This window comes from Salvelinus namaycush, chromosome 20, assembly GCF_016432855.1.
Source record: "Salvelinus namaycush isolate Seneca chromosome 20, SaNama_1.0, whole genome shotgun sequence".
Classification (NCBI taxonomy): Eukaryota; Metazoa; Chordata; class Actinopteri; order Salmoniformes; family Salmonidae; genus Salvelinus; species Salvelinus namaycush.
Genome location: NC_052326.1, coordinates 18,025,440 through 18,050,538, shown reverse-complemented (window position 1 = coordinate 18,050,538; position 25,099 = coordinate 18,025,440). Strand labels below are relative to the sequence as shown.

Genomic DNA, 25,099 nt, shown 5'->3' with positions numbered 1-25,099 from the left:
GGATATCAGAACAGTGATTACCTCGAACTGGACAAAGAATTTTTATTTAATGAGTCCGACGCGAAGCATATACTGTTTCTCCGAGACCAGGCCCAAATCCCTGTCATTCGCGTGAAAAAAAGACGCAGGTACAGGGGACGGAGATCGGGGTGCCAAGTGAGAATTTGTCAGCGAGTGGGTAATCTGGCTCTACCATCCGTTCTATTGGCCAACATGCAATAACTGGAGAATAAACTGGATGAGCTTCATTCAAAACGCAGACAAAGAAATCGGACCATAAATCTATCCTCCTGATTCCTGCTTACAATCAAAAACTAAAGCAGGAACTACCAGTGACTGGTCCAATACGGAAGTGGTCAGATGACACGGATGCTACGCTACAGGACTGTTTTGCTAGCACAGACTGGAATATGTTCCGGGATTCATCCAATGGCATTGGGGAGTATACCACCTCAGTCATCGGCTTCGTCAATAAGTGCACGATGACGTCGCCCACACAGTGACCGCAAGTACATATCCCAACCAGAAACCATGGATTACAGGCAACATCCGCATCGAGCTAAAAGCTAGAGCTGCCGCTTTCAAGGAGTGGGAGACTAAAAATTGTCAAAGACTCCAGTCATCCAAGTCATAGACTGTTCTCTCTGCTACCGCATGGCAAGCGGTACCGGGGCGCCAAGTCTAGGTCCAAAAGGCTCCTTAACAGCTTCGACCCCAAGCCATAAAACTGCTGTACAATTTTTAAAAATGGCAACGCGGACTATATGCATTGATCCCCCCCACCACTACCACCCCTTTACACTGCTGCTACTTGCTGTTTATTATCTATGCATAGCCACTTTAATAACACTACCTACATGTACAAATTACCTCAATTAACTTGAGTAACCTGTACCCCCGTACATTGACTCGGTACCGGAACCCCCTGTATATAACCTCATTAGTTATTTTATTGTGTTACGTTCAATTACATTTTTTACTTTATTTTGTAAATATTTTCTTAACTATTTCTTGAACCGCATTGTTGGTTAAGGGATTGTAAGTAAGTGTTTCACGGTAAGGTCTACGTATTTGGTGCATGTGACAAATAAAATGTTATTTGATGTTGGGTTTATGTTTTTGTTCAGTATACATTAATTAGATATCTTAATTTAGGATGATAGTAAATAAAACATTTACTTTTTTAAAGTTTACCATTTAGAGATTTAAAAAAAAAGGCTCCTAAGCACAATTGAACCAGGTGCTCTAGACTACAGCGTAGGTCTGTGCAGCAGGCTGAACGTTAGACGCCCCTACTCTTAGACAGAACACTTTCCCTCTTAGCAGGAAACAAAATGATGAAGAGATCTCCCTTCCCCCTCTCCCACCCTCCTTCCCCCTCTGTCCCCTCCCCACCTCTTCAGACATGGCCTCAGCTCTGAGCTTTCCTCATACATGACTAAACATTACAAAGCCACTCCTGAGGGCTATTGCTATCTCATATCCTGTGAGGAGGTGTTCTGCACTACTACAGTACGACATACAGTGGTATAGACCAAGCCCTTACACATCCACAGTACTTGACAAATGTGATCTCAACTAGCCTTAGTCACTTCCAATAGAAGCCCCTCCAGGAGAACTGAGGCCTTCACCCTGAGAGAAGGGTAACAAACACTCCTCTGTGAAGTCCCCCTATCCCACCCTCCCCCATCTGACCCTTACCCTGACCTCTGACTCAGAGGAAGGCCACAGCTGCCAGAAGCCATTCATTCTTTGACCAAGACTGACCAGTTCACAACTGGCTTTAGACCTGTTTACAAGTGTTAATTGTTAGTCGGAAGTAGTATCTATATTATAGTCACCTGAACCATGAATCCTCAAACATTGTAAAGGGGTGTGGGCGATTTTGTCAGTAGGTGTAGGGCATGGCCAGCAGTCAAGTCTTACCCAGCACAATGAGAGAGGCGTTGGCAGACACGGTGCCCGCTGTGTTCTTGGCGGTGCAGCTGTACACGCCCATGTCCTCCAGCTTGACGTCCATGATGAAGAACACGTCATCGTCAGGCATCACATGCATCCGCCGCTCGCGTGCCGCCGGGAAGTCCGTGCCTCCGTCCTTTTGCCAGGCGATCTCAGGGGTGGGGTGCCCCTCGGCCGCACACTCCAGCTTGGCAGTGGTGTCCGTATGGATGGTGTTGTCTTGAGGGGTCTTCACAAACCTAGGCATGACTGTGTGGGAATGGAGATGAGACACTTGGTTGGCCACAACAGAGAGAAATCTGAGGTTAACACAACAGCTACATAACAGTCCCTCCCATTTTGCAATGGAGTGTAGAGAAAGTATGGCAGTTTAAAAAAAACATTTTGTAATTACTTATGCCATGTTCATTTGATATCTGTGAGATTGACTAACAAAATGAATGAGCACTGAATGTGTGCCCAGTTGGTAATTTAGTGATGATTAGGTCTACTACAAGGTTTAGATAGCTGGCTAGACTACCTTACTTAGCAATCCCAACAAATATTAGCTGACATGCGCTAATTGAGTGACTAACAAGTGGAAAACTGCACTACTACATTTTGAAATTGCACCTTGTGTATTCTACTTCTCAACAGTAAATTGAGGACATTTTAATTTTTTGGGGTCGGGGGCGCCCTAGCAGCCTCAGGGCCCTACGCACAGTAGTCTGCGTATAGAAAGAGGCGGCTCTGCTATCATTGCAGAGAAGTTAAATTGGGTTGGGGAGATGGCTAGGGAGAGGGTTTCATTTGGGTGGGCAGGTCAGCCAGGAAACCAAACTCCAGACTGCCAGCAAACAATCAGTCAGCATCAGTTAGCCTAACTGACAGGGCATGTAATATATGGGCACTGTCAGCACCACAACAAGCCTAAATCAATTTGTTATAAATTCCACCCTGAGAAACTCACACAGACAGATGCAGAAGGACAGAGAGAGTGAGACTTTGTTCAAGCTAAGAATTACCACTAATCTCATTCTGCCCTGTTATGGAGTTTAATTGTGCAAAATATCTACAAAATCAGCACATTACAGAGGGAAAATTATCCAACCACATGCACACAAACAAACAAACAAACAAACAAACCAGGGCTGTCCCAGACAAGAAAGAAAAAAACTTGGTCGCCCGAGAGTCGTTCTGTTCTTTCGACAAAACGATTGGTCAAAATGTTTAAACTTATTTTTCCATATACAGTGCATTCAGAAAGTATTCAGACCCCTTGACTTGTTCCACATTTTGTTACGTTACAGACTTATTCTAAAATTGATTACATGTTTTTTTCTCATCAATCTACACACAGTACCCCATAATGACGAGGCGAAAACAGGTTAAAATTGGGGTTTCCTCTCTCCTCAATTTTCTTAGACAATTAGGTTGAGGCAAGGGCTGTTTCCTCTTCTCTGCTGCCTCCGCCGCATTGTTCTCAGTCCCAATATGATGGTTAACTTTGCTATTATGCACATAGTAACATAGGGAAAGGTGCCAATTCTATGGCGGACTGATGAATATGTTTCAGAACCGCGGACAGCGGCCGTATCCAACGTGGGAGAAAGTGCATTTGTTATAGAGTGATATTAGATTTATTAGTGTTGCACCATTATTTTTTACATAATATAGCCCATATACAACTTCAACATCACGTCTTAGAGCAGGGGTGGGCTATTCCAGTCCTCAAGGGCCTGATTGGTGTCACAGTTTTGCCCCAGCTAACACACCTGACTCCAATAATCACCTAATCATGATCTTCAGTTTAGAATGCAAGTTGATTAATCAGCTGTGTTTGCTAGGGATGGAGAGAAATGTGACACCAATCAGGCCCTCGAGGACTGGAGTTGCCCACCCCTGTCTTAGAGTGACGGACTGTGCCATCCCCGTAGCCTCCGCAATGGATTAGTCCACAGAGACAGGCGCGAATCAGACAGGTGTCTTGTGCACCATGCGGCTGCTCGTCTAAAGAAATCTTAGTGGAAAGCCTACCGACCAAACAATCGACCAGTCAACTAAATGGGGTCAGCCTTAAAACAAACACCCACACATTCACAAATGCAATCTTTGATTTTACACTGCTGCTACTCGCTGTTTATTATCTATGCATAGTAACTTTATCCCTAACTACTGTACATGTACAAATGATCTAACCTATACGCCAGCACATTGACTCAGTGCCGGTACCCCCTGCATATAGCCTCATTATTGTTGTTGTATTGTGTTATAAAAAAATATATAATTGTAACTTTATTTAGTAAATATTTTCTTAACTCTGTTTTCTTCAAACTGCGTTGTTGGTTATGGGCTCGTAAGTCAGCATTTCACGGTAAGGTCTATCTATACCTGTTGTATCCGGCGCATATGACAAATAAAACTAGATTTTTTTTTATAAACCAGTCATACTGGGAGACCGTTAACCCTTCAGGGCCTGGTAGCGTACCGTTGACAGTAAGGCGGGCCTTGGTGGAGTAGGAGGAGCCAAAGTGGTTGGTGATGATGCATTGGTATCGGCCCTCGTGGGCGAAGGTCACATGACGCAGGTGCAAAATGGTGGTGTACTCCATCACCCCCCCGGCCTGGTGCACCGCCCCGTGGTTAGCGCGCAGGTGGGCGAAGTTCTCCACCTCAGCATGACGGAGCAGCTCCTGGTCTTTGCGCCAGGCGAAGGACATAGGTGAGCTGCTGCTGCTGGCTGCCGTGCACATGAGGCGCACGTCACTACCCAGAACCGTCACTGTGGTCTCTGGCTGCACCGTGATCTGGGGCATAGGCAGGTCATCTACAGGAGAGAGAGAGACGGAGGGAGTGGAGAGACGGAGTGGAGAGACGGAGGGAGTGGAGAGACGGAGGGAGTGGAGAGACGGAGGGAGTGGAGAGACGGAGGGAGGACAAGAAAATGAGATAAGCATTATTCTTTGTAACCAAATGTTTTATTTCAGTGACAGAAGATATATATACAAAAGTCTAGTTTAAACACAAACACACAAATATAAAGACAAACAAGGATTAGCACATCGCAGCTCAAACAAAGACACACACTACATCAAGACATGAGGAAAATCACACAAACATAAACAAATACACACATATACTGTAAACACCCTGTGCTGGAATCTAAAACACAATCTGGTCTTAGCTGCTGCCTGTACTGTGTCAGACAGAAAGCAACTGTACACCCCCCCACACACACACTACTCACCACAGACAAATCTCTCTGGTGGAGCCTGGAAGACGCTAGTACCCTTCAGGATTTCGGGGTGGACACAGGTAGCCTCTACGCCAGTCTGTAGCCCCCGGGTCATCAGCCACTCAGGGAACCAGTTGAGCTGACAGTCACACAGGAAACTGTCACTCTGGATGAGCCTGGGAGAGGAGGGACACTGTTAGGGCTAACAACTTCTATTCACTCTCTTTTATAGACTAGCTTTGATCTGAACATAATTAACTTATTACATGACTTCAACTTTAAGGTGTATGTGTATTCATCATTGCAGACTCACAGGTTCCTGAGGCTCCTCATCTTGCTGAAGGCCTCTGGCTGGATGGAGCGGATGGCGTTCTCTCCCAGGTTCCTGTTGTGACATTAAACAGAGGGCTGCCCGTTAGCACTGACAGAAAGGGACACACACACACACACACACACACACACACACACACACACACACACACACACACACACACACACACACACACACAGCTGTGTCACGGCCAGCCAGGGATCGATGTGCCTTTATTTATAAGGGCTTATTTTAAACAAGGTGCAAAGATTCAGGCATCACAGACCAAGGATACTCAGCTTTTCAATCACTTTTTTCCTAATGGCCATAGCCTGTTTAAAGTAACGGCCAGAGCCTGTGAAGGGACTTATATAAATTCCATTTATTCTACGAAACTGACCATATGCTTAATAACTTTGTTCCCCTGCACCAGGAAAAAAGGCCAAAGTTGAAGCTGCCTCTGTAACGAGAGGGAAGCAGCTGGTCCCACAAACTGCCCGTCTTCTCCTTTTCCAAAGATGCTATTAAATTGCTAGCAGCACTCTCAGGCAGCTACTTTTGGCAGCCGATCTCGGGGTCGCGCAGTGCATTGTGGGATACTCACAGGTGCTCCAGGGCCTCCAGGCCTGAGAAGGCTTTCTTGGCCACCGACTTGATCTTGTTTCCAAACAGAGTTCTGCAATTTCCAAACATGAAGGGCGCCGATAAACGGGAGAGAACACGGGGGAGAGAGAGGGAGGGAGGGGGGGTGGAGAAAAAACAGACAGAGAGAGAAAGAGAGGAGGAATGGGGTAAGGGGAGGGAAGGAGAAGAGGGAGAGAAAGGCACAATTAGTGGGGCTGAATCTGATAAGAGCAGAGGATTGAGGTATTGGAAATCCGAACTGTGTGGAGATTAGAAGGGTGAGGGATTCGGCCCTGCTCTGCTTTTCAAAGACCACTTTTAACTTTATTTGAATTTAATAGCGATGACAGGGGGGGGGGGGGCACATGAAAAGCAGGTTGTCTCACTGAGGGACAACACAGCTTGTAGAATAATAAAAGTAGCCTTGTCAAGGCCCGGTTCAAGCAAGGAACACGCAGCATGCCCCCTTCTGGGGTTCTAATCTGGGCCGCTCTTCAAAAGACACCCCTCTACCCTCCCTCTCCTGCGCTTCCGTCCCTCCAGCCTTCCTCTCCTCTCTCCACCTTCCTTCCCAGGAGAAGCGGATGGACACAGGAGGCTGGTTCAGAGTTAAGACCCCTGCATCGGAACACTTCAATCCAGTCACGCCTCCTCTACTCTCCCCCTCTATATGGACCCACCGACAATCTACACTGTGCAACGTAAATACAAATCATGTTTCAAAAACCATTGGGAGTGCATCTGTTTGGTTACCATTGCCATTGGGGTAGATGAGCTAAGACTCAGATGCATCTTCTTAAATTCTATCCAAAATTGTCCGAGCTGAACAATCTCAGATTCCTGTTGGTAAGAGTTATTCATCATGTGTTCTTTAGGACAGCCAGGGACCCAGGGTCTTGGGGGCCTCCAGGCAGATGACTGGTCATGGACAGGACCTGTCAACTCCTGACAGAGATGTCACACCTCTGCTCAGCCCTCTACTGACCACCACGTCAGCCAGAGCCCCGTGGTTCTAGACCCTACACAGGGAGATGGGCTCAACAACAGGCCTCAGTACAGAGGAGAACAACGCCTCACTGGAAGTCACTGCATTTCCTTCAAACTTATTTATCTTCTCTTATTTCCAACATCATTTTGCACATCTAGCCATTTACATGGCCTTTCCTTCCAATCATATTCTCTTCAAGTAATCACATTCTGGAAAGAATAAATACAATACTATACTGATATCACCCCAACTCTAACATATCTACATTCAATACATGAATATATTTTACCTCCTAAAACAAAAATGGGAAAATAGTGGTTGTTGTGAGAGCACAAGTTAACCTAGAACAAGCTAAGAGCACAAGTTCTCCCATATGGGGATACTCACAATCCCATTTGGGAGGGACATATTGCGTGTGGAGGACACGGATGTCCCTCCCCCTCTCCCTCTCTCTGTTTTTTCCCAGGGTTGGTGAGCGTTGTTTTCCGGAGGGATGGAGGGATTGTGCCAGCGTTGGGCTGCGGAGGGCCGCTCCACTACACCACTGGACAAAAGGGGCGGGGAGACGGGCCAATGTGGTGTTTGATGTTGATGACCGAGCCCGCCCCCCAATTTCACCCTCTCTCAGTCCCTAACAATAGGCAGGCAGGGCCGTGGAGCAGAGAGAGAGGAGCAGGGCTAGAGACGGAAAGACCTGCTGAGGATCATCCCCAGCGGGCCAATAGAAAAGCCCTTTCAATAGGCTAGCACTCACACAGGGAACGGCCTTGGTTGGACACCAGATTTTATATAGGATTCTTTAAGCCCCAGTATGTTAGGACTCTATGTTTATTGTGGTCTGGTTGAGTTTCTTCATCCTTTAACATTGAGTCTAGATGCTGTGATTAAAAGGTTATACGAGAGATCCCAACAAATTGACATAGTTTAACCAACAAGTGAAGGCAGTTCAGCTCCCATCAACAGACAACCTCTGAACTTGGACACAATAGCAGTTTAGAGTTTGGTAAACCGAGATGAAAACCAGATTCTGGCTTGTTTCAAGTTTCAAGCCAATTGCCGATAAAATGTCAATCTGCAAGCGTCATGAAAAAGCCTAATAAAACTCAGAGCAGCTCTTAAAGTCATCTCTCAGTGTTATACTTCCAAATGACGTGTGGGGCCCGGAGGGTAGTGATAGACTGGAGCTGGTCCTGTCTGAAGCCAGTTCTGGGAGAACTCCATATAGACCATAGGCAGTGGACAGGCCTCAGAAGGGAACTATGGAATTGCTGTGGAAACCCCTTCACTCTGGACTGAAGGAGCTGTCCACAGAGCTGCATACAATCACCTACCAGTGGCAGGTCAGCCAGCTCAAAGGGACTGATTCTGGGGAGAGGGGAGAGGGGGAAGAGGAGATGAGAGAAGGAGGGGGATACTCACAGCTTGTTGAGGCTGTCCAGTCCAGAGAAGGCCCCATTGGTGTCCTCTATTGTGCCTGAGATGTCGTTATGGTCCAGCTCCCTGTAGAGAGAGAGAGAAAAGACAGGATAAGAAAGATAGAGGAGGAGGAGAGCAGAACAAGCTGCCAGAGCTGAAGCACTGTGTAGCCTTGGCAGAGATGGGGCTGGAAGTCACGGGTTACCCCTCCACTCCCCAACCCCTCTGCACCTGGCCTAAAGAGCTAGCCTCTCTCCTGCTCTGCTCTGCCAGCCAAGCACATTCTTTCCTTTGTGAGGAGGGAGGTGAAGGCACAAAACCCAACGCAGGCAAAATCATGTATAATTCATGACAGCATGGAGAGATTGGCGGGCACACATTGCCTTTGGATACAGACAGTCAGCGCCTGAGTGTGGTGGCAGGTATGGCAGTCCCAACACAGACTCAGAGCCTAATGAGTATGAAGAAAGACCTTAGCCATGCCCACACTGAGCCAGAAAGAGACTCAATAAAACAACAGCTTTCACTTTGAGTCCACCGGGAAGTTTCCAAACACATGTTGAATGCAATTAATTAGCTTTCCTGACACGCTACCTCGAACGGCTGAAGTCATCTGGGCCTACGGAACCGTTTGAATAATAATTTAAAACAAAAAAACAACAGCCGAACAAAGACATGAGTCGCCGCTCTATCGCATGCTTTGTTCCCTGTGCCGACTTTCTTTCAAACTCTGAAAATCCTGTGAGTCTGATGGTCACCCACAGCCCCTCCCAACCTCTCCACCCTTCCCTAATCCCCTTTGGTTCCTTTTCCTCCATGGCCGGACTCGGCTGCCAATTTCCTATTCTTTCTGGCTGGCTGAGCGTGAAAGGCCGGTGCCTTCTTAATGCAGGCAGTGGCCGCGGGCCCCTGAGGACTGACCCCCCGGCTGAAAGGCTCGACGTTTCTGGGCATTCACACCCACCGCGAACCTCCAGCCCCACGCCTCTACGGCCAGCAGCGCTGCCCAATTAAAGCTGCCTCAGCTCCCTTACAGCCAGGGCCCTCGCCTACCCAGCGCTTCACTGATTAGATTAGACCTGCCTCAGAGAGAGAGAAGGGAGGAGAGAGAGGGAAGGAGAGCGAGGAAGAAATGGGGTGAGCATAAAGGGAATAGGAAGTAAAAAGAAGACAGCAAAAAAAAGAGGGAAAAGGATGGGTGGAAAGGGTACGAACAGGCGAAACAAAGCAACCAAGTAAGAAAGGAAAGAAAGAGACCAAGAACGAAAGAGACCAAGAAAGAAAGGAAGAAAGAAACAGCGGCTGAGAGAGGGGAACCAAACAGAGGGCCTCTCACACAGCTGAACCCCCTCCCCCCAGCCCAATGCTTCCTATGCGCCAGCAGAGAAAGGCCTGTATATGCCTTGGCTTGTCACCCCACTGTGAGAAAGCAAAGGCCTGACTCTTTTCTCTGACTCTCTGGGAAGATCCCGGGCCAAAAAGACGTTAGTAGAAGGCCTTCGCTTTCAGGAAGCCTCTCTTTCCGCCTGTTCAAAGCCTGTATAGAGGGTGGGGTGAAAGAAGTCACTCTCCCATACTGCTTTTCACTGCTCCGTTTAAAAAAGTCAAGAATCTCCAGGGAGGCAAATGACAGGGAACACATGTGCATCCAATATCGATGGGAACCAACGACCAAACAAAGAGGGAAGACGAAAACAGACGCACCAAAATAAAAGTTCTCACAGACTGAAACCGTGACAATAGTGACGCATGCACACCTGGTAAACAGATACACATTAATATTACATGGACACAAAATAGATCTGTTTTGAAGCAATGGTCTAAAAACCAAACAGCAGCTAACCTCACTTTCTAAATGGCTCCTGAGGGGCTTAATGAAGCTATATTGAATACACATGAATATATTTGCAGATGGAAATATTGTATTGTTCTTAAATGAGTCACATAAGATGAGTCTACAGTGTGGAACCATAGTTGTGTGTGCTCTGGGAGCAGTCAGGAGGAGGACTTACAGGAGGCGCAGGGCCTTGAGGCCTCTGAAGGCCCCCTCGGTAATGTGGCTGATGGCGTTGTGCCCCAGACGGAGGGTGTGGAGGTCCCCCAGTACCGCCAGGCTGCCCTCATCCAGACGACTCAGGTTGTTGTAGGACAGATTCCTGCAGGAGGAGGAGAGAGAGATACATACGGTGTAAGGCTTGGACCAGAAGGACAAGTTGGCCCAGCACTACGGTAACCTACCCGACGTCATTATTCTCTACTTTATATAGCTTTATTCAATGTCTTTGTGCCTCTGGATGTATTTTTCCACTGTGGCGTCAGCTCAATATCTGTTCATCCACAGCAGTTTCCTATCATGCTTGATAAGGAGTCAGGACACAAACCATTTAAAATTCATGTACATTTCCGGTTGGACAAATGGACACTTCTCAAGGCATCTTTTCCCAGAGTTATGGTCTTGTCTAAGTAGGTACACGGTGTGTCAGTGGTGATAAACATGTCTTGTTTATCAGGGAGCGTGTTCAAATGGTCTGTTGTGTGAGTGACTGGGCTTCGGCTCTCCGAGGGGGGCTAGGGTGGTCAGTCATGTGTGGTCAGTCTCTGTGATGCCCCGTCAGGCAGGCTGCAGTCTCATCCGGAATGTAATAACAGGCAGGTCATAAAGACAGCTTCTCTGCTACACCAGAGGGCTAACTGAGCCACTATCCTCCGGTATCCTTCTGATATCACAGTCATCATGGCCCCGCTAATAAAATCATATAACCCCGGACTCGCACTGAGTGCAGTGAGTCGGCAACACAGATACACAGAGCAATCTGTCTCTCTCACACACACACACACACACACAGTGACACAGTGCGCAGACACACAGGAGCCTGACAGACAGCCTTATGGTACAATTAGCGACGCCTGAACAGAGCGGAGCTCTACAGTAGTACAGTGGTTAAAGTATGTCAACCAACCACAGGTTGTCCTAGTAATAATATCTCCTTCATTAGACAGGGAGATCCCCCTGCAATTACCCTGTATCCATACCAACAGAGGGTTACGCGCTCTTTACCAACCTGACTGAGAGACGGGATACAGAGAGGGCTTAAGTACTGTCAATCCTACCGCTTATTATGGGATAAACAGGCTTATCGTGTGGTATTGAACACTAAGTGACTCATGTAGCTCTGGTGAAGGTAAACGGTAGGGGAACAATGAGATGAGACAGGGGGTTGATGGTTGGAGGCTGTGGGTAAGACCTTGTGGTCCGGAGCTGAAGGCTAGGGGATGAATACTGTAGTTTGTTTCTCAGTGGCTGGGGGTGAGGTAGGGCTGGTTGCTATAGTTACAAGGGTTGGGAGGTTTTTGCTGCTTTGGTTTTAGGTGTTGGGAGGTTTTTAGTGATATGGTTAACCTGGGTTTGGAGTTTTCTGATGTGGCACTCAGAATACTCACAGTTCCCGTAGCCTTTGGCAGAACCTCCAGCCATCTGGGTTGATGTGGGAGATGGAATTGTTGCTGAGGAAGAGCTGCAGCAAAGAGGACAGGCCGTACAGGGAGCCACTGTTCACTTCCCTCAGGCTGTTGTAGTCCAGGTGACTGTAGGGGAGGAGTTGGTCACATAAACAGGTTCAGACTAGGCATTAGGGGTAATGTAGTTTGGTATCAAACAAGAGTAAGGACATTACAGGTTGTCCAATCACATTCTTATAGTTCAGCTCATAAGAATAGAGCATAGAGTTGCTTGTGAAACAATTGTTAAGAGTGGAAACTCCTATGAGTGGAGTAGGAGAAAGTGGTCCTACAAGTTCTTGAGTGCAACTGATCTGAATTAGTCCTCAAGGCTAGGCAGGGAGTTAGGAGCCGTATGTGTGTATGTTACTTACAGCACTTTCATCTTGGCCAGGCCCCAGAAGGCTCCGTCGGTGAGCTTGCTGATGTTGTTCCTCTGCAGCTTGAGGACCTCCAGACTGGCCAGGCCCTGGAAGGTCAGCCCCTCCACCTGCCTCACACGGTTCCTGTTCAGCTCACTGGAGGACAGGACAACACAGCAAGGAGTTAGAGAGAGAGATGCAATGATGAGCAGAGAAACGAGAGAGAAATATGGAAAACCCTGAAGTAACTAACACCATTCGGCCCCACAAAAACATAAGTGGCATTCCACGGGTGGTATCTATTCCACCTGTGGCCAACGATGTGTACCCCTGACAGCAGAGGTGAGGGTTTACAGACTAGGGTCACGTTCTGACCTGGGCACCCCAACACATGATCCCAAACCTTCATTAACCATGCTAGGGTTAACTATAGGAGCTATAACTAAGTCATAAAAAAAAAAACATTCAAACAGCACCGACTTGTAGGGCAGGGCATCTGCATTCACTTCTCAAACTAAAATAGGACTACTTCTGTTGAGAATGGACTGTAAACAGTTAACCTCTCAATGTACTTAGAGTAATCTCACTGGGACACGCAAAGGGAAAAATACATAGACCCTGCGAGATAAAAAAGCCCTTTGCCTTCTGTATCAAAAGAGTTCTGCGATAGCTTTGTACCAGTGGATCTGTGCCCCTGGCGTGTGAGCTTTAACATCACAGCCCAGGAGCACAGTTGAACAATAAACATCCACACAGCGTCTTTGTGTGTCCTCCATGTTGCCACAAGCATTCTCAGATAGTGTCACCGGGAACACCTGTTGGAACAAAACCCACCTGGTAAAACTGGGAGGGCTGTGGAGAGAAGGGAGCCATGTCTACAATGGAGGAGACTCCCGTTACATGTGTCTTTTCTCCCCAGAGTGGGAGTGTTGAGGTATGGATGGGTCAACCCTAGCCCCATGCTGCAGGGGAGGGGAAGACAATGACAGAGAGCAGGGCTCTGAGAGAGGAGAGAGCTAGCCTACCATGGGCACAGGACAGTGGACAAAAATCAGCCATGGTATCAGTCTGATGTTACCAATGCTGCTACACTGGAGGGGAGAGGTTAACACTCTCCTCAACAAATGTGACTGTGTCAAACGAGTTAGCCTCCATAGATTTTTCCAACTTTCCAATGTTCCTTTCCCTCCAATGTCTGTGTGGGGACTATACACTATCTCTTTAACAACTGCCCAGGTCAGTTTGGTTGTTTATCTCGTGGTGGTTGAGGATAGGCTAGAAGGCGAATAGGGAGAGTTAACAAACATGTTTTTCAGTGAGCTGAGAGGTGTCTGTGGGGGTGGTATGGCACAGTACTCACAGTTGGGTGAGCTTGGGCAGCTGGAAGCATTTGACAGGGACCTGGGAGATGCGGTTCCGGCTCAGTCTCAGAACCTGCAGGGTCGAGGAGAGCTGGTCCAGAGCACCGGCCTCCAGGAACTGGATCTTGTTGTTGCTCAGGTACCTGGAAGACAAAATAACACATTGTCAGGGATCCTCAAATGGACAAGAATTAGACCTATCCTGATAACGTTGGCACAGCATTTCTTATTTCCTACAGGAGAAACGTGGAGAGAAGGTTTGACATGAGAGCTAAGAGGATGATCTTACAGGTCTTTGATCAGGAGACCTGCGGGGAAACCTTGAACTCTGACTTCTGTGATGTCATTGTTGCTCAGGTCCAGTGTTTCCACGGAGATCAGGTCTCTCATCCGCCTCCCATCGATGGTGCGGATCTTATTGTGGTGTCTGGAAGAAAAACAACAAACTGTTAGGAGAAAACTACACTGAACAAAAATATAAACGCAACAATTTCACAGATTTTACGGAGTTACAGTTCATATAAATAAATTCATTAGGCCTTAATCTATGCATTTTACATGACTGGGCAGGGGCCCACTTGGGAGCCAGGCACAACCAATCATAATGTTTTTCCCCCACATAAGGGTTTTATTACAAACCAAAATACTCCTTAGACCCCCCCTCCCCCCCAGATGATCCTGTAGGTGAAAAAGCTGGATGTGGAGGTCCTGGGCTGGCGTGGTTACACGTGGTCTGCTGTTGTGAGGCTAGTTGGACGTACTGCCAAATTCTCTAAAACAACGTTGGAGACAGCATATGGTAGTGAAATTAACATTCAATTCTCTGGCAAAAGCTCGGTTGGACATTCCTGCATTCAGCACGCCAATTGCACGTTCCCTCATAACTGCAGACATCTGTGGCATTGTGTGACAAAACTGCACATTTTAGAGTGGCCTTTTATTGTCCCCAGAACAAAGTGCACTTGTGTAATAATGATGCTGTTTAATCAACTTATTGATATGCCACACCTGTCAGGTGGATGGATTATATTGGCAAAGGAGAAATGCTCATTAACAGGTATGTAATTACATTTGTGCAGAACATTTGAAATAAATACGCCTTTTGTGCGTATGGAACATGTCTGGGATCTTTCATTTCAGCTCATGAAACCAACACTTTACATGTTGCGTTTATATTTTTGTTGGGTATATCTTCAGGGGATAAGATGTGTTCAGAACCTGAGGAGAGGAACACCAGGAGAAGAACAACAAAGCTTCTAGTCTTATCAACCAACTTCAGATGTTTGTTATAGAAGCAGTAGTAAAGCACACAAACGCTCCTCTTCTCCAAACCCACTCAGGAACAGAGCACACAGAGTATCCCTGCTTCAGGGGCAAACGAGTATTTTGAGAGTCTACAAAGAAACCCTGGTCCTCTCCAAACTCTCCCAAGGGCCCCTGCGGACTGACACCAACAGCCAAGTCACGGAATATTCTGGATTGATGAGCTAATTATTCTCTCAGAGCACTTGGATAAAGCCAAGTTGAGCAAAGTTTTAGCCACTTTAATAATGATGTAACCTTTATTTAACTAGGCAATACAGTTAAGAACACATTCTTATTGAGAGTTTGATGAGCCATAGAGGTTAACATACACTGATACTGATGCTTGGGCTCAAGTAAAGGTAACCAACAGACACCAACCCAACCCTAACCAACCCAACCCTAACCAACAGACACGACCCAACCAACAGACACCGACTCAACCCTAACCAACAGACACCAACAGACACCGACCCAACAGACACCGACCCAACCCTAACCAACAGACACCAACCCAACCCTAACCAACAGACACCAACCCAACCCTAACCAACTAACACCAACCCAACCAACAGACACCAACCCAACCCTAACCAACCCAACCCTAACCAACAGACACCAACCCAACCCTAACCAACAGACACCAACTCAACCCTGAGCAACACATTGTCTTGCTACAACAAACATAGATCCAAGCAAAGCTTAATCAGAGAAGGTATTTTTTGTGACTATGATGTTCATGGCTTGTTTATTGGTGTTAAATGTAACCGACTACTTCCAAATAAAATGGAGGAAGACTTGGCTATACGAAAGGACTTACATTTTAAGCACGGTCTAACTCTGTCCCTCCTGACAGTCCAGTTAATCCTGCAGTAGGAGGCCTGAGAAAGAGTTTTTAAAAAGCTAATTTATATTTTGGCTTGCTCTCTGCTCTGCAGGAATGGTCGGTCACAGTCTCTCTCCACATCTGTGGTTTATTTTGGTGTTGGCTGGAAGGAATGGGAAAAATCCACCTCTGAGCTACAGCCTGCAGACAGACAGATGGACAGGGACAGAGCTGCACAGGAATCCCAGTCACTTCCCCCTGTGTACCTATGCCCGGTACTGGCACAGGGGGAAATAACAAAGACACACACATGTGCATACAGACCTCCCCCGCGCCACACACACTAACAGAAGGACATACACACAGACAGTATACAAAGACAAAACTCCCACACAGATGTATATAGACTTATGCACACAAACACGTGAACAGACAGATACAAAACAAAGACAAATCCACACGGACACGGACAGACAGGAAACTGATACAGACTTCTTTTCGGTTGTCCAAATGGTTGACTCTTCCTCAGCCTGCCATTGCAGGCGGAGCCAGTGAAGGCCAGTGCTACCCGAGCAGGGATGAAAGCCTGTGCTCAATGACACACATACCACAGTAAGGAGGGGCGATATGGCCAAAATGTCATATCACAATATTTTACGTATTTTAGGCAGTACGACTGTATTTGATGGTATTTTCTCTTTTTTGAATAATAAAAGTAGTGCATGACCCTAGGGTTGAAATGGAGCTTTGTCCATTCTGTTTTATACTGTTCAATAAAACGTCAACCAAAAGTTGGAATATAATGGGCACTTGACAACAAATGAAAAAGCCAGGGAGGGGTTATTGTGACAGGGTAGGAACCAAAGTGTTGGTCAGTGTTTTCCAATGGACCCTAATTAGTTGTTACATTAAATGCCTTCTCTTACTTGATATAGCTTTGATGTGGCTAAAATTTGCGCTCTTTGCCTATTCCTCTCTGATTCCGCTCCTCTCTTTGCTCGGACTAAGTACATTTAGCTAGTTACCTAGCTGGTGATTAGCATTAACGGCTGACAATTTATTTTTGCCACAACTTGCTAAGAAGAGAAACTAGCTGTTTGCAGACCGTAAGATACACACACTAATAGGGTAATTTTGGGCTCCCGAGTGGCGCAGTGGTCTAAGGCACTGTATCTCAGTGCAGTCCCTACAGTCCCTGGTTCAAATCCAGGCTGTATCACATCCAGCCGAGATTGGGAGTCCCATAGGGCGGACACAATTGGCCCAGTGTCGTCCGGGTTTGGCCTTCATTGTAAATAAGAATATGTTCTTAACGGACATGCCTAGTTAAATAAAGGTTACATTTAAATTTTATTCAGCAAAGTGGAAAGCAGCATAGTTTTCACCAACATCTTGTTGCATCTGCAGCATTGACCATGCAGACTGTCACTGCATGTGAACTGCAAGTGACTCGTGGTAGAGTAAAACCTGCTTTCCATGTGTGACCGGGGTGGGGCTTGGTGTATGTGGAAGGAGGGAGGGAGAGAGAGAGACGATGTAAGTAGCAAAACAGAACAAACTATAAAAACGGACATTTCACACGGTGTAGTAGCGTAACACAATTAACAAACCAAACATTGATATACTGTCATACAAGGTAAGGTAAAAACCCCAACCTGTACATGCATCAACACCGTTCTACACTAAAATACGGTATACACCCAAGCCTCGGTAGCACCTCCCTGACACTACGGCTAGTGTTACTGACCCCCTTCTCTGACACACCACACACAACCCTCCATGTGACCTGAACCCAACAGCACGCACACACGTCAGGAACTGCTGATCCCTGCCTGGAATTCGTGTCTCCTCAAGAGGATCAGGGTCAGTTCCATTCCTACTCTCTTCACTAACTGAAATCAATATGACATTTGACTTCAAATAAAGCCCATGCCATGAGTAAAACGACACAAGGAACCCAATTTAGAGTCGACTCACAGACCCAGCATCAAACAGTGTTTGGTAAAAATTGGACGTTTGGTGTTTCCAGACAGGTGTTCCGGCAGTCAAACTGCAGCAAAACACAAAACACACAGATGGTCAAGTAAGACTCTCTGTAGACCCTTTACTCTGGGCCATGAGGGGAGTGGAGTCCCACAGCAGCCCAGAGCCCACCTGGATAAACAGTGGTGAAAAGGGTTTAGGATGAGTCTCAGGCCCTCCCTCTCCTCCCTGACCTACACGAAGCCCCTGGGAAGCCCAGAGACAGAGAGGAGGGCTTAGGGAGACTGACTGACAGGGGGAGAACTGAGGCTCTACTGAACAGGGAGGGAGGGGTGAGGAGGGAGGGTGAGGAAGGGTCAACAGCTGCTGACCCTTGCTGGGAAAAACTAGGCAGTCTTGGCTCAAGCAGGAGGGCGAGGCTGGCCTGGATCTCTCTGTCTCTCAGATGCTGACATCAATGTCCCGCTCTCCCTTCCCCTCTCTTCTCCCTCCAAGTACAGTTCCTCATTCTTACTTTCCTCAACCCCATTCTCCCACAGCCAAAATAATCCAGCTGTGTGACACTCAAGAGGATGGGCAAGAGAGGTGGGGACTGGGATGGGGGCTGTGTTTGATGCTGGGGGATGCAGACAATACGTTTGTTAATAAAACTCTGATTATCTCATTGCCAATGCAATTTTGGGGGTTGGCTTTCCCCCTCTCTTTGATGTCTGGGGTACATTCAACAGATCCCTTTATTCCAAATCTCATCATCCATTTAGCCATTTGATTTTCCTAGGGTCGGTTTTGACACTGCTTTTGATGTTGAGGGTGCTGATAATAAAAGTGTTTACACTACTGGCCATTCTCCCATTTCCACTGATCTTTGTGGATTCTACCTCGTTTTGATGTTGGGAATGAAGACAATAGAACAGTTATTTTAAATCATTTCATCCCATTAACCATGTGATTTTCATGGAGTTGTTTTGACACCTCTCTTTGAAGTTGGAAGGGCGGATGCCGGACAATGGAGAAGTCTCACTCTCCCCTGGCCCATGTGATTCTATGGGGGTTTGGTGGCCTGCTGTGGCATTGTTGGAGCGTGGGAGCCCTGCTGCATTCTGGGAGAGCAGGATGCCAGGTGCATTGTGGGAGTGTGGGAGCCCCGGGCCGGGGTGGGGCCATGGCTGATCTGAGAGCAGTGATTAATCCAAGCCAAAGCCCCGCGGCCACACAGATTAGCTGGTTAGGGCCGCTCTGACTGGCTGATCTGCATGATGAACTCCACAAGTTAGAGGATCAAAAGAACCGTTGGGCGTGTGGGAGAGAGAACGAGTGATATGGGGAGAGAGAGAGAGGTAGCGAGACAAAGAGAAAACAAGAAAGTGCCTGGTCTTCTCAGAGAGAATCACCACACGCTGCTTCAGAAACCCTGTTGGAGGAGAGGAGGCCAGCTGGTTGAAGGGCTAACATAATAGAGTGGAACACAGACGCTGGTCTCACTGTGGCCATCAGCTCTTCCTCTCCTCTCAGCCCAGAGAGAAGCCAGCGCAGGTCAGGGTATGGTGACAGACAACCCTCTGTTCTAGCACCCTTTCTCTCTCCTTCCTCTCCCCCCCTCGCACTGCGGCTGCAGTCTCACACAGCACTGCTGTCTGACAGCATTCCTGTCGCTCTCCACCACGGGCAGAGGAATTTAGTCCCCACTTCCATCCAGCCAGGATCAGCCTAACAAACAGACCAGAAGGTGTGTGTGTGTGTGTGTGGGGGGGGGGGGGGGGGGGGGGAGCTGGTGAGGTGGGGTTACTTGTGGGCAAAACCTGAGCTCCAGTACTTCCCACCTCCAAACGCCCGCCTTGTGGCGTTAACAGTGATGTCATCCTGAGCCAGCCCTTTCCCATCCCCCAACCCTTCCTGTCACCTTTTTACAGTAAGCCCTGTGAGTGACAGCTCCAGCTGCAGGTTCTACTCCTTTCAGCTCTGCAGCTTTGGAAAGATATGCCTCTTCCCATCATGCACTGAGCTTCCCATAGCAACAGGCTGAGAATCAGGCCAAAAAAAGAAGCTTGTCCCGAGCAAAGAGTAGAGCTACGAACCGCAGTCTCCTGAACTAGCAGTCACTTCAAACACATAGCCTAACTGAAAACCTTGTTGAGGCTTTACAGTGACCTAGAATCAAGCACAATACTTTAAGAGGCAATGAAAACTCACAGAAAACAAAGCAGATTTTTTCCCTTCAAACTGAACCTCCAACATACAGTTGAAGTCAGAAGTTTACATAAATACATTTAAACTCCATTTTTCACAATTCCTGACATTCAATCCTAGTAAAAATTCCCTGTCTTAGGTCAGTTAGGATCACCACTTTATTTTAAGAATGTGAAATGTCAGAATAATAGTAGAGACAATGATTTATTTCAGCTTTTATTTCTTTCATCACATTCACAGTGAATCAGAAGTTTACATACACTCAATTAGTATTTGGTAGCATTGCCTTTAAATTGTTTAACTTGGGTCAAACGTTTCAGGTAGCCTTCCACAAGATTCCCACAATAAGTTGGGTGTATTTTGGCCCATCCCTCCTGACAGAGCTGGTATAACTGAATCAGGTTTGTAGGCCTCCTTGCTCGCACACGCTTTTTCAGTTCTGCCCACAAATTGTCTATAGGATTGAGGTCAGGGCTTTGTGATGGCCACTCCAATACCTTGACTTTGTTGTCCTTAATCCATTTTGCCACACCTTTGGAAGTATGCTTGGGGTCATAGTACATTTGGAAGACCCATTTGCGAGCAAGCTTTACCTTCCTGACTGATGTCTTGAAATGTTGCTTCAATATATCATCTACATAATTGTCCCTCATGATGCCATCTATTTTGTGAAGTGCACCAGTCCCTCCTGCAGCAAAGAACCCCCACAACATGATGCTGCCACCCCCGTGCTTCACGGTTGGGAGGGTGTTCTTCTGCTTGCAAGCATCCCTCTTTTTCCTTCAAACATAACAATGGTCATTATGGCCAAACAGTTCTATTTTTGTTTCATCAGACCAGAGGACATTTCTCCAAAAAGTACAATCTTTGTCCCCATGTGCAGTTGCAAACCGTAGTCTGGCTTTTTAATGGCGGTTTTGGAGCAGTGGCTTCTTCCTTGCTGAGCGGCCTTTCAGGTTATGTTGATATAGGACTCGCTTTACTGTGGATATAGATACCTTTGTACCTGTTTCCTCCAGCATCTCCACAAGGTCCTTTGCTGTTGTTCTGGGATTGAGTTGCACTTTTCGCACCAAAGTACGTTCATCTCTAGGAGACAGAACGCATCTCCTTCCTGAGCGGTATGAGGCTGCGTGGTCCCATGTACAGATGAAGGTGGTACCTTCAGGCGTTTGGAAATTGCTCCCAAGGATGAACCAGACTTGTGGAGGTCTACACATTTTTTTCTGAAGTCTTGGCTGATTTCTTTTGATTTTCCCATGATGTCAAGCAAAGAGGCACTGAGTTTGAAGGTAGGCCTTGAAATACATCCACAGGTACACCTCCAATTGACTCAAATGATGTCAATTAGCCTATCAGAAGCTTCTAAAGCCATGACATCATTTTCTGAAATGTTCCAAGCTGTTTAAAAGCACAGTCAATTTAGTGTATGTAATCTTCTGACCCATTGGAATTGTGATACAGTGAATTATAGGTGAAATAATCTGTCTGTAAACAATTGTTGGAAAAATTACTTGTGTCGTGCACAAAGTAGATGTCCTAACCGACTTGCCAAAACTATAGTTTGTTAACAAGGAATTTGTGGAGTGGTTGAAAAATGAGTGTAACCAACCTAAGTGTATGTTAACTTCAGACTTTAACTGTATCCTAATGTTTGACAGGAAGTTTCACATATCGCCGAATTAGAACTTTGTCACAAATCTGACAAAGTGCTTGGAGACAGTTACAGTGAGAACACTACACAGCCTATTTTGAGGGGCTGACGGATGATACACAGGGAGAGGCAGGGATGACCATTACAAACACTGAAAGTGATGCATAGTGATGGTCAGTTTTACAGGAACCTGCTGGACTGTTACAACCACGAGTGAGCGCATTGAAGTGGGTGTTATACCAACAGACAAGCAGGCTGCAAATTGTCTATAATGGTAACGGTTAAGACAGAACCTATGAGCTTTCTCTCCTGTTTGAGGTTGAGTGAGATGATTGAATGTTCCTTAGCCACCATGAGAGGTGAACTGTCGGGAAAACAACAAGTACTTACTTACTCTGTAGGCCAAGCAAGCAGGACAGTGTCACAATTGTGTGTCTGTCTGTCAAGGGGGCCACTAGGCTCACAGCTGTAACACACAGCACACACACACAGCAGCTCTTTCCAAATAGGGCAGTAAATCTCCTGTGAGATGCCAGCATAGGCAGTCCCTCCAGGCAGTTTTACAACTTTAACCAGGATAGAACTCTGGAGCACTTTCTTAGTGCTCCGCACGGTCAACGTTACACCATACTACCATCATAGCATAGCAATTCAACTAGAAAGAGTGTCTCACTAGTATTCTTGGTCATAACTAAACTTGCACTCAAACAAACATTGACAATTCGGTGAGGGACAGTGTGATGCCAGCTTGACATCCCCATGGTGGTAAATTAAATGTGTACTCACAGGTAGAGGGAAGCGATCTTAGACACAGCAGGTCCTAGATCAGGGATGGACGTCAGCTCATTATGGTCCAGGCGCCTGAGGGAAACATAGAAGCAGTGATGTTAGAGGACAGAATGGATGGAAAGGAGAAAGTAACAGAACACTATATTGAGATAACACTGCTGTGAATTGACTGACCAAGTTGTATTTGGAAGTGAACTTGCGGACATGAGGTTTCCTCACAGTGTCGTAGTCTAATAAGGAAGTGGATAAACATGGTGCCAGAGTGCATCTGAATCATTCATGTACAACAGAATTGCTTGCGCGTAAAAACATGGATGGATGAAGCGGTGTCAGGCTAGTGTGTGCGCTTGGGCTCTGACAGGTGTCAGTGTCTGTGCCCTCCCTGCCTGGGTTGAGATAGACCCTCTTGAGCGTATCAGATATTCACAAGCCAAGTTTCGGCCTGCGTGGTGTCAGGCGATGGAGAAAGCTTAATATCCTCAATTGGACTAATTTCAAGACAATACATCCAAGGATAAGATAATGTATAGTGTATGTGACTGAGAATAAATGTACCATATCAGTAAGGGGCCTGACTATTATGGTGAGTGTAAGTGATTGTGTGAGATGCCGATCTACTGCGGTGTTTGTTCAGGGTACTGTCCAGTAAGAACATCATTGATGCCCCCTCTAACGCTAGCACTGGGAAGCCTGCTAGGCCTATCGCTAACTAGGCAAGTCAGGTAAGAACAAATTCTTATTTACAATGACGGCCTACCGGGGAACAGTGGGTTAACTGCCTTGTTCAGGGGCAGAACAGATTTTTACCTTGTCAGCTCGGGAATTCGATCCAGAAACCTTTCGGTTACTGGCCCAACGCTCTAACCACTAGGCTACCTGCCGCCCCAATGCATTCATAGATTAGTTGTCTGCTTGCCAATCGATCCTATTCTGTTCTGAATGACAGCCATTGAAAAGGCTGAGCCCAGTCCCCACACACACAGCCAAGGGGAACTCCTGGTTGAGAGAAGATGAACGCACACACACAGACAGTGACAGAGAGAGAGACAGAGAGGTCTGAGGTACTTACAGCTCTCGTAGGTTTGGGAGGTTTGAGAAGACTTCGACATCAATGGCTGTCAACTTGTTGTGGCCAAGATTTCTGAGGAACAAAACAAGCTGATTAGTCTTGTTGACACACTCACCACCAGAACCTCCATTTCATGTGTTCTTTCAACTGTGCCACCTCCCTATAACATTGTGACAACCCTGTATTCCCATTTTAGTTCCGTTTCAGGGGTTCCCAATCAATATTGTGTCTGGCTTGGTTTACACCAGGGACACACAACTGGCAGCTCTCAGATAAATAAATACAAAATAATCAAAATAATAATATTTGAAACTCAGTCGGGGTCTCAACTCACTGTTGCAAGTTCAAATAGAATACAAGGTGCAATTTCAAGATGTGGTTGTGCATCAGCAGTTTGTTATCTAAGTGTCTGATAGTCACTCAATTAGACCATGTCAGCTAACATATTTTACATTGGTGAATTAGTCTAGCGGGCAGCTGTCGAATTACCGGCCGGGGGGGCCCCATTGATTTTGTTAGTCAGTCTCACTCAGATATATTTAAAACTGCAAACATTTCTTTCCACCCTATGGCAAAATGTGTACAATTGCAGCAAACCTGCTTTAAAACGGCAACATTATCTCTATACCCTTTGGCAAAATGTGTAGAATTGCACACAATTAACTTTGCACATGCGGGTATGCAGACCCGCAAGCAACTGCGGCCTCTCATGATGACTTTTTTTTGTGGCCCCCGCCCCCTTCAAAGTTGCCCATCCCTGGTTTACACAATGTAGCCCACAGCCATCAATCTGTGTACAAGTCCATTTTCAGTTTAGAGTAACCATGCATTAAATAGCCACCACCTCACTGGCACTGTGATTAACATTAAATAGTGATTTGTTCAGAGATAGTGTTACTAGTAGCCTATTCTCAGTTAACCCAGAAATAAAATTGTGTGTAATTTGGTCAGATGCTTGATTAGGGTTCTGGTGATAAGCGTGTTAGAAATGGAGATTTCTGGTTTGCGAAGTCTTCACCCTCGCAAAGGATGGTGACAGATTCTATGGTAGCCTATCAGTTATGTTTACATAGATCTGTCCACGAGAGATTACTAATAACCAGACAGAGTTCATCAAACTGTAGAAAATCCTGTGAGCCAAATACACTCATAAACAAAATGTCTCTCACAAACAAATGGGCGTACACACACACATATACACACACGTTTAATCTCCTACTTCTTGTCAGCAGACAGTGGGGGCTGCAGTCTACTAGGGAAAGCAGTGTTTTAGTGAGGTCTGCTCTGAGACAAAAGGAGCCCACAGCCCAGGTTGCCTCCAGACATGAGAGATGGGCTAGGAATGTTTCACAAGCCTGTGGAGAGATGGCTGCTTGTTCCCAGAGTCTGGGGACAGATTCACCTGACGCACCACATTCCTGCTGCTTCCTCTGGTGGCAGGCAGCCTGCACAGCCTCAGCAGGCCGCTTTGCTCTAAACAGGGTCTGGGAGAACTGCTCTTTCCAACACACTTTCACTACAGGTTGCCACAGAGTACAAGGTTAAACGAACCCATCA

At 46.6% G+C, this 25,099-nt stretch overlaps 1 protein-coding gene across 1 annotated transcript in view; it reads right to left on the bottom strand.

The window, feature by feature from the left end:
• LOC120065615 (leucine-rich repeats and immunoglobulin-like domains protein 1) overlaps nucleotides 1–24,328 on the bottom strand; it is a 30,912-nt gene extending 6,584 nt beyond the window's left edge. Inside the window, exons 1-14 of the mRNA XM_039016673.1 lie at nucleotides 24,309–24,328; nucleotides 23,543–23,614; nucleotides 22,471–22,545; nucleotides 14,022–14,159; nucleotides 13,732–13,875; nucleotides 12,384–12,527; nucleotides 11,953–12,096; nucleotides 10,524–10,667; nucleotides 8,515–8,595; nucleotides 6,088–6,159; nucleotides 5,487–5,558; nucleotides 5,186–5,349; nucleotides 4,427–4,765; nucleotides 1,927–2,208 (exon numbers count right to left, since the gene is read on the bottom strand). Of these exons, the coding sequence (XP_038872601.1) occupies nucleotides 1,927–2,208; nucleotides 4,427–4,765; nucleotides 5,186–5,349; nucleotides 5,487–5,558; nucleotides 6,088–6,159; nucleotides 8,515–8,595; nucleotides 10,524–10,667; nucleotides 11,953–12,096; nucleotides 12,384–12,527; nucleotides 13,732–13,875; nucleotides 14,022–14,159; nucleotides 22,471–22,545; nucleotides 23,543–23,614; nucleotides 24,309–24,328 (1,891 nt within the window). The remainder of the gene's footprint in view (nucleotides 1–1,926; nucleotides 2,209–4,426; nucleotides 4,766–5,185; nucleotides 5,350–5,486; nucleotides 5,559–6,087; nucleotides 6,160–8,514; nucleotides 8,596–10,523; nucleotides 10,668–11,952; nucleotides 12,097–12,383; nucleotides 12,528–13,731; nucleotides 13,876–14,021; nucleotides 14,160–22,470; nucleotides 22,546–23,542; nucleotides 23,615–24,308) is intronic.
• Between the last annotated feature and the right edge of the window lie 771 nt (nucleotides 24,329–25,099).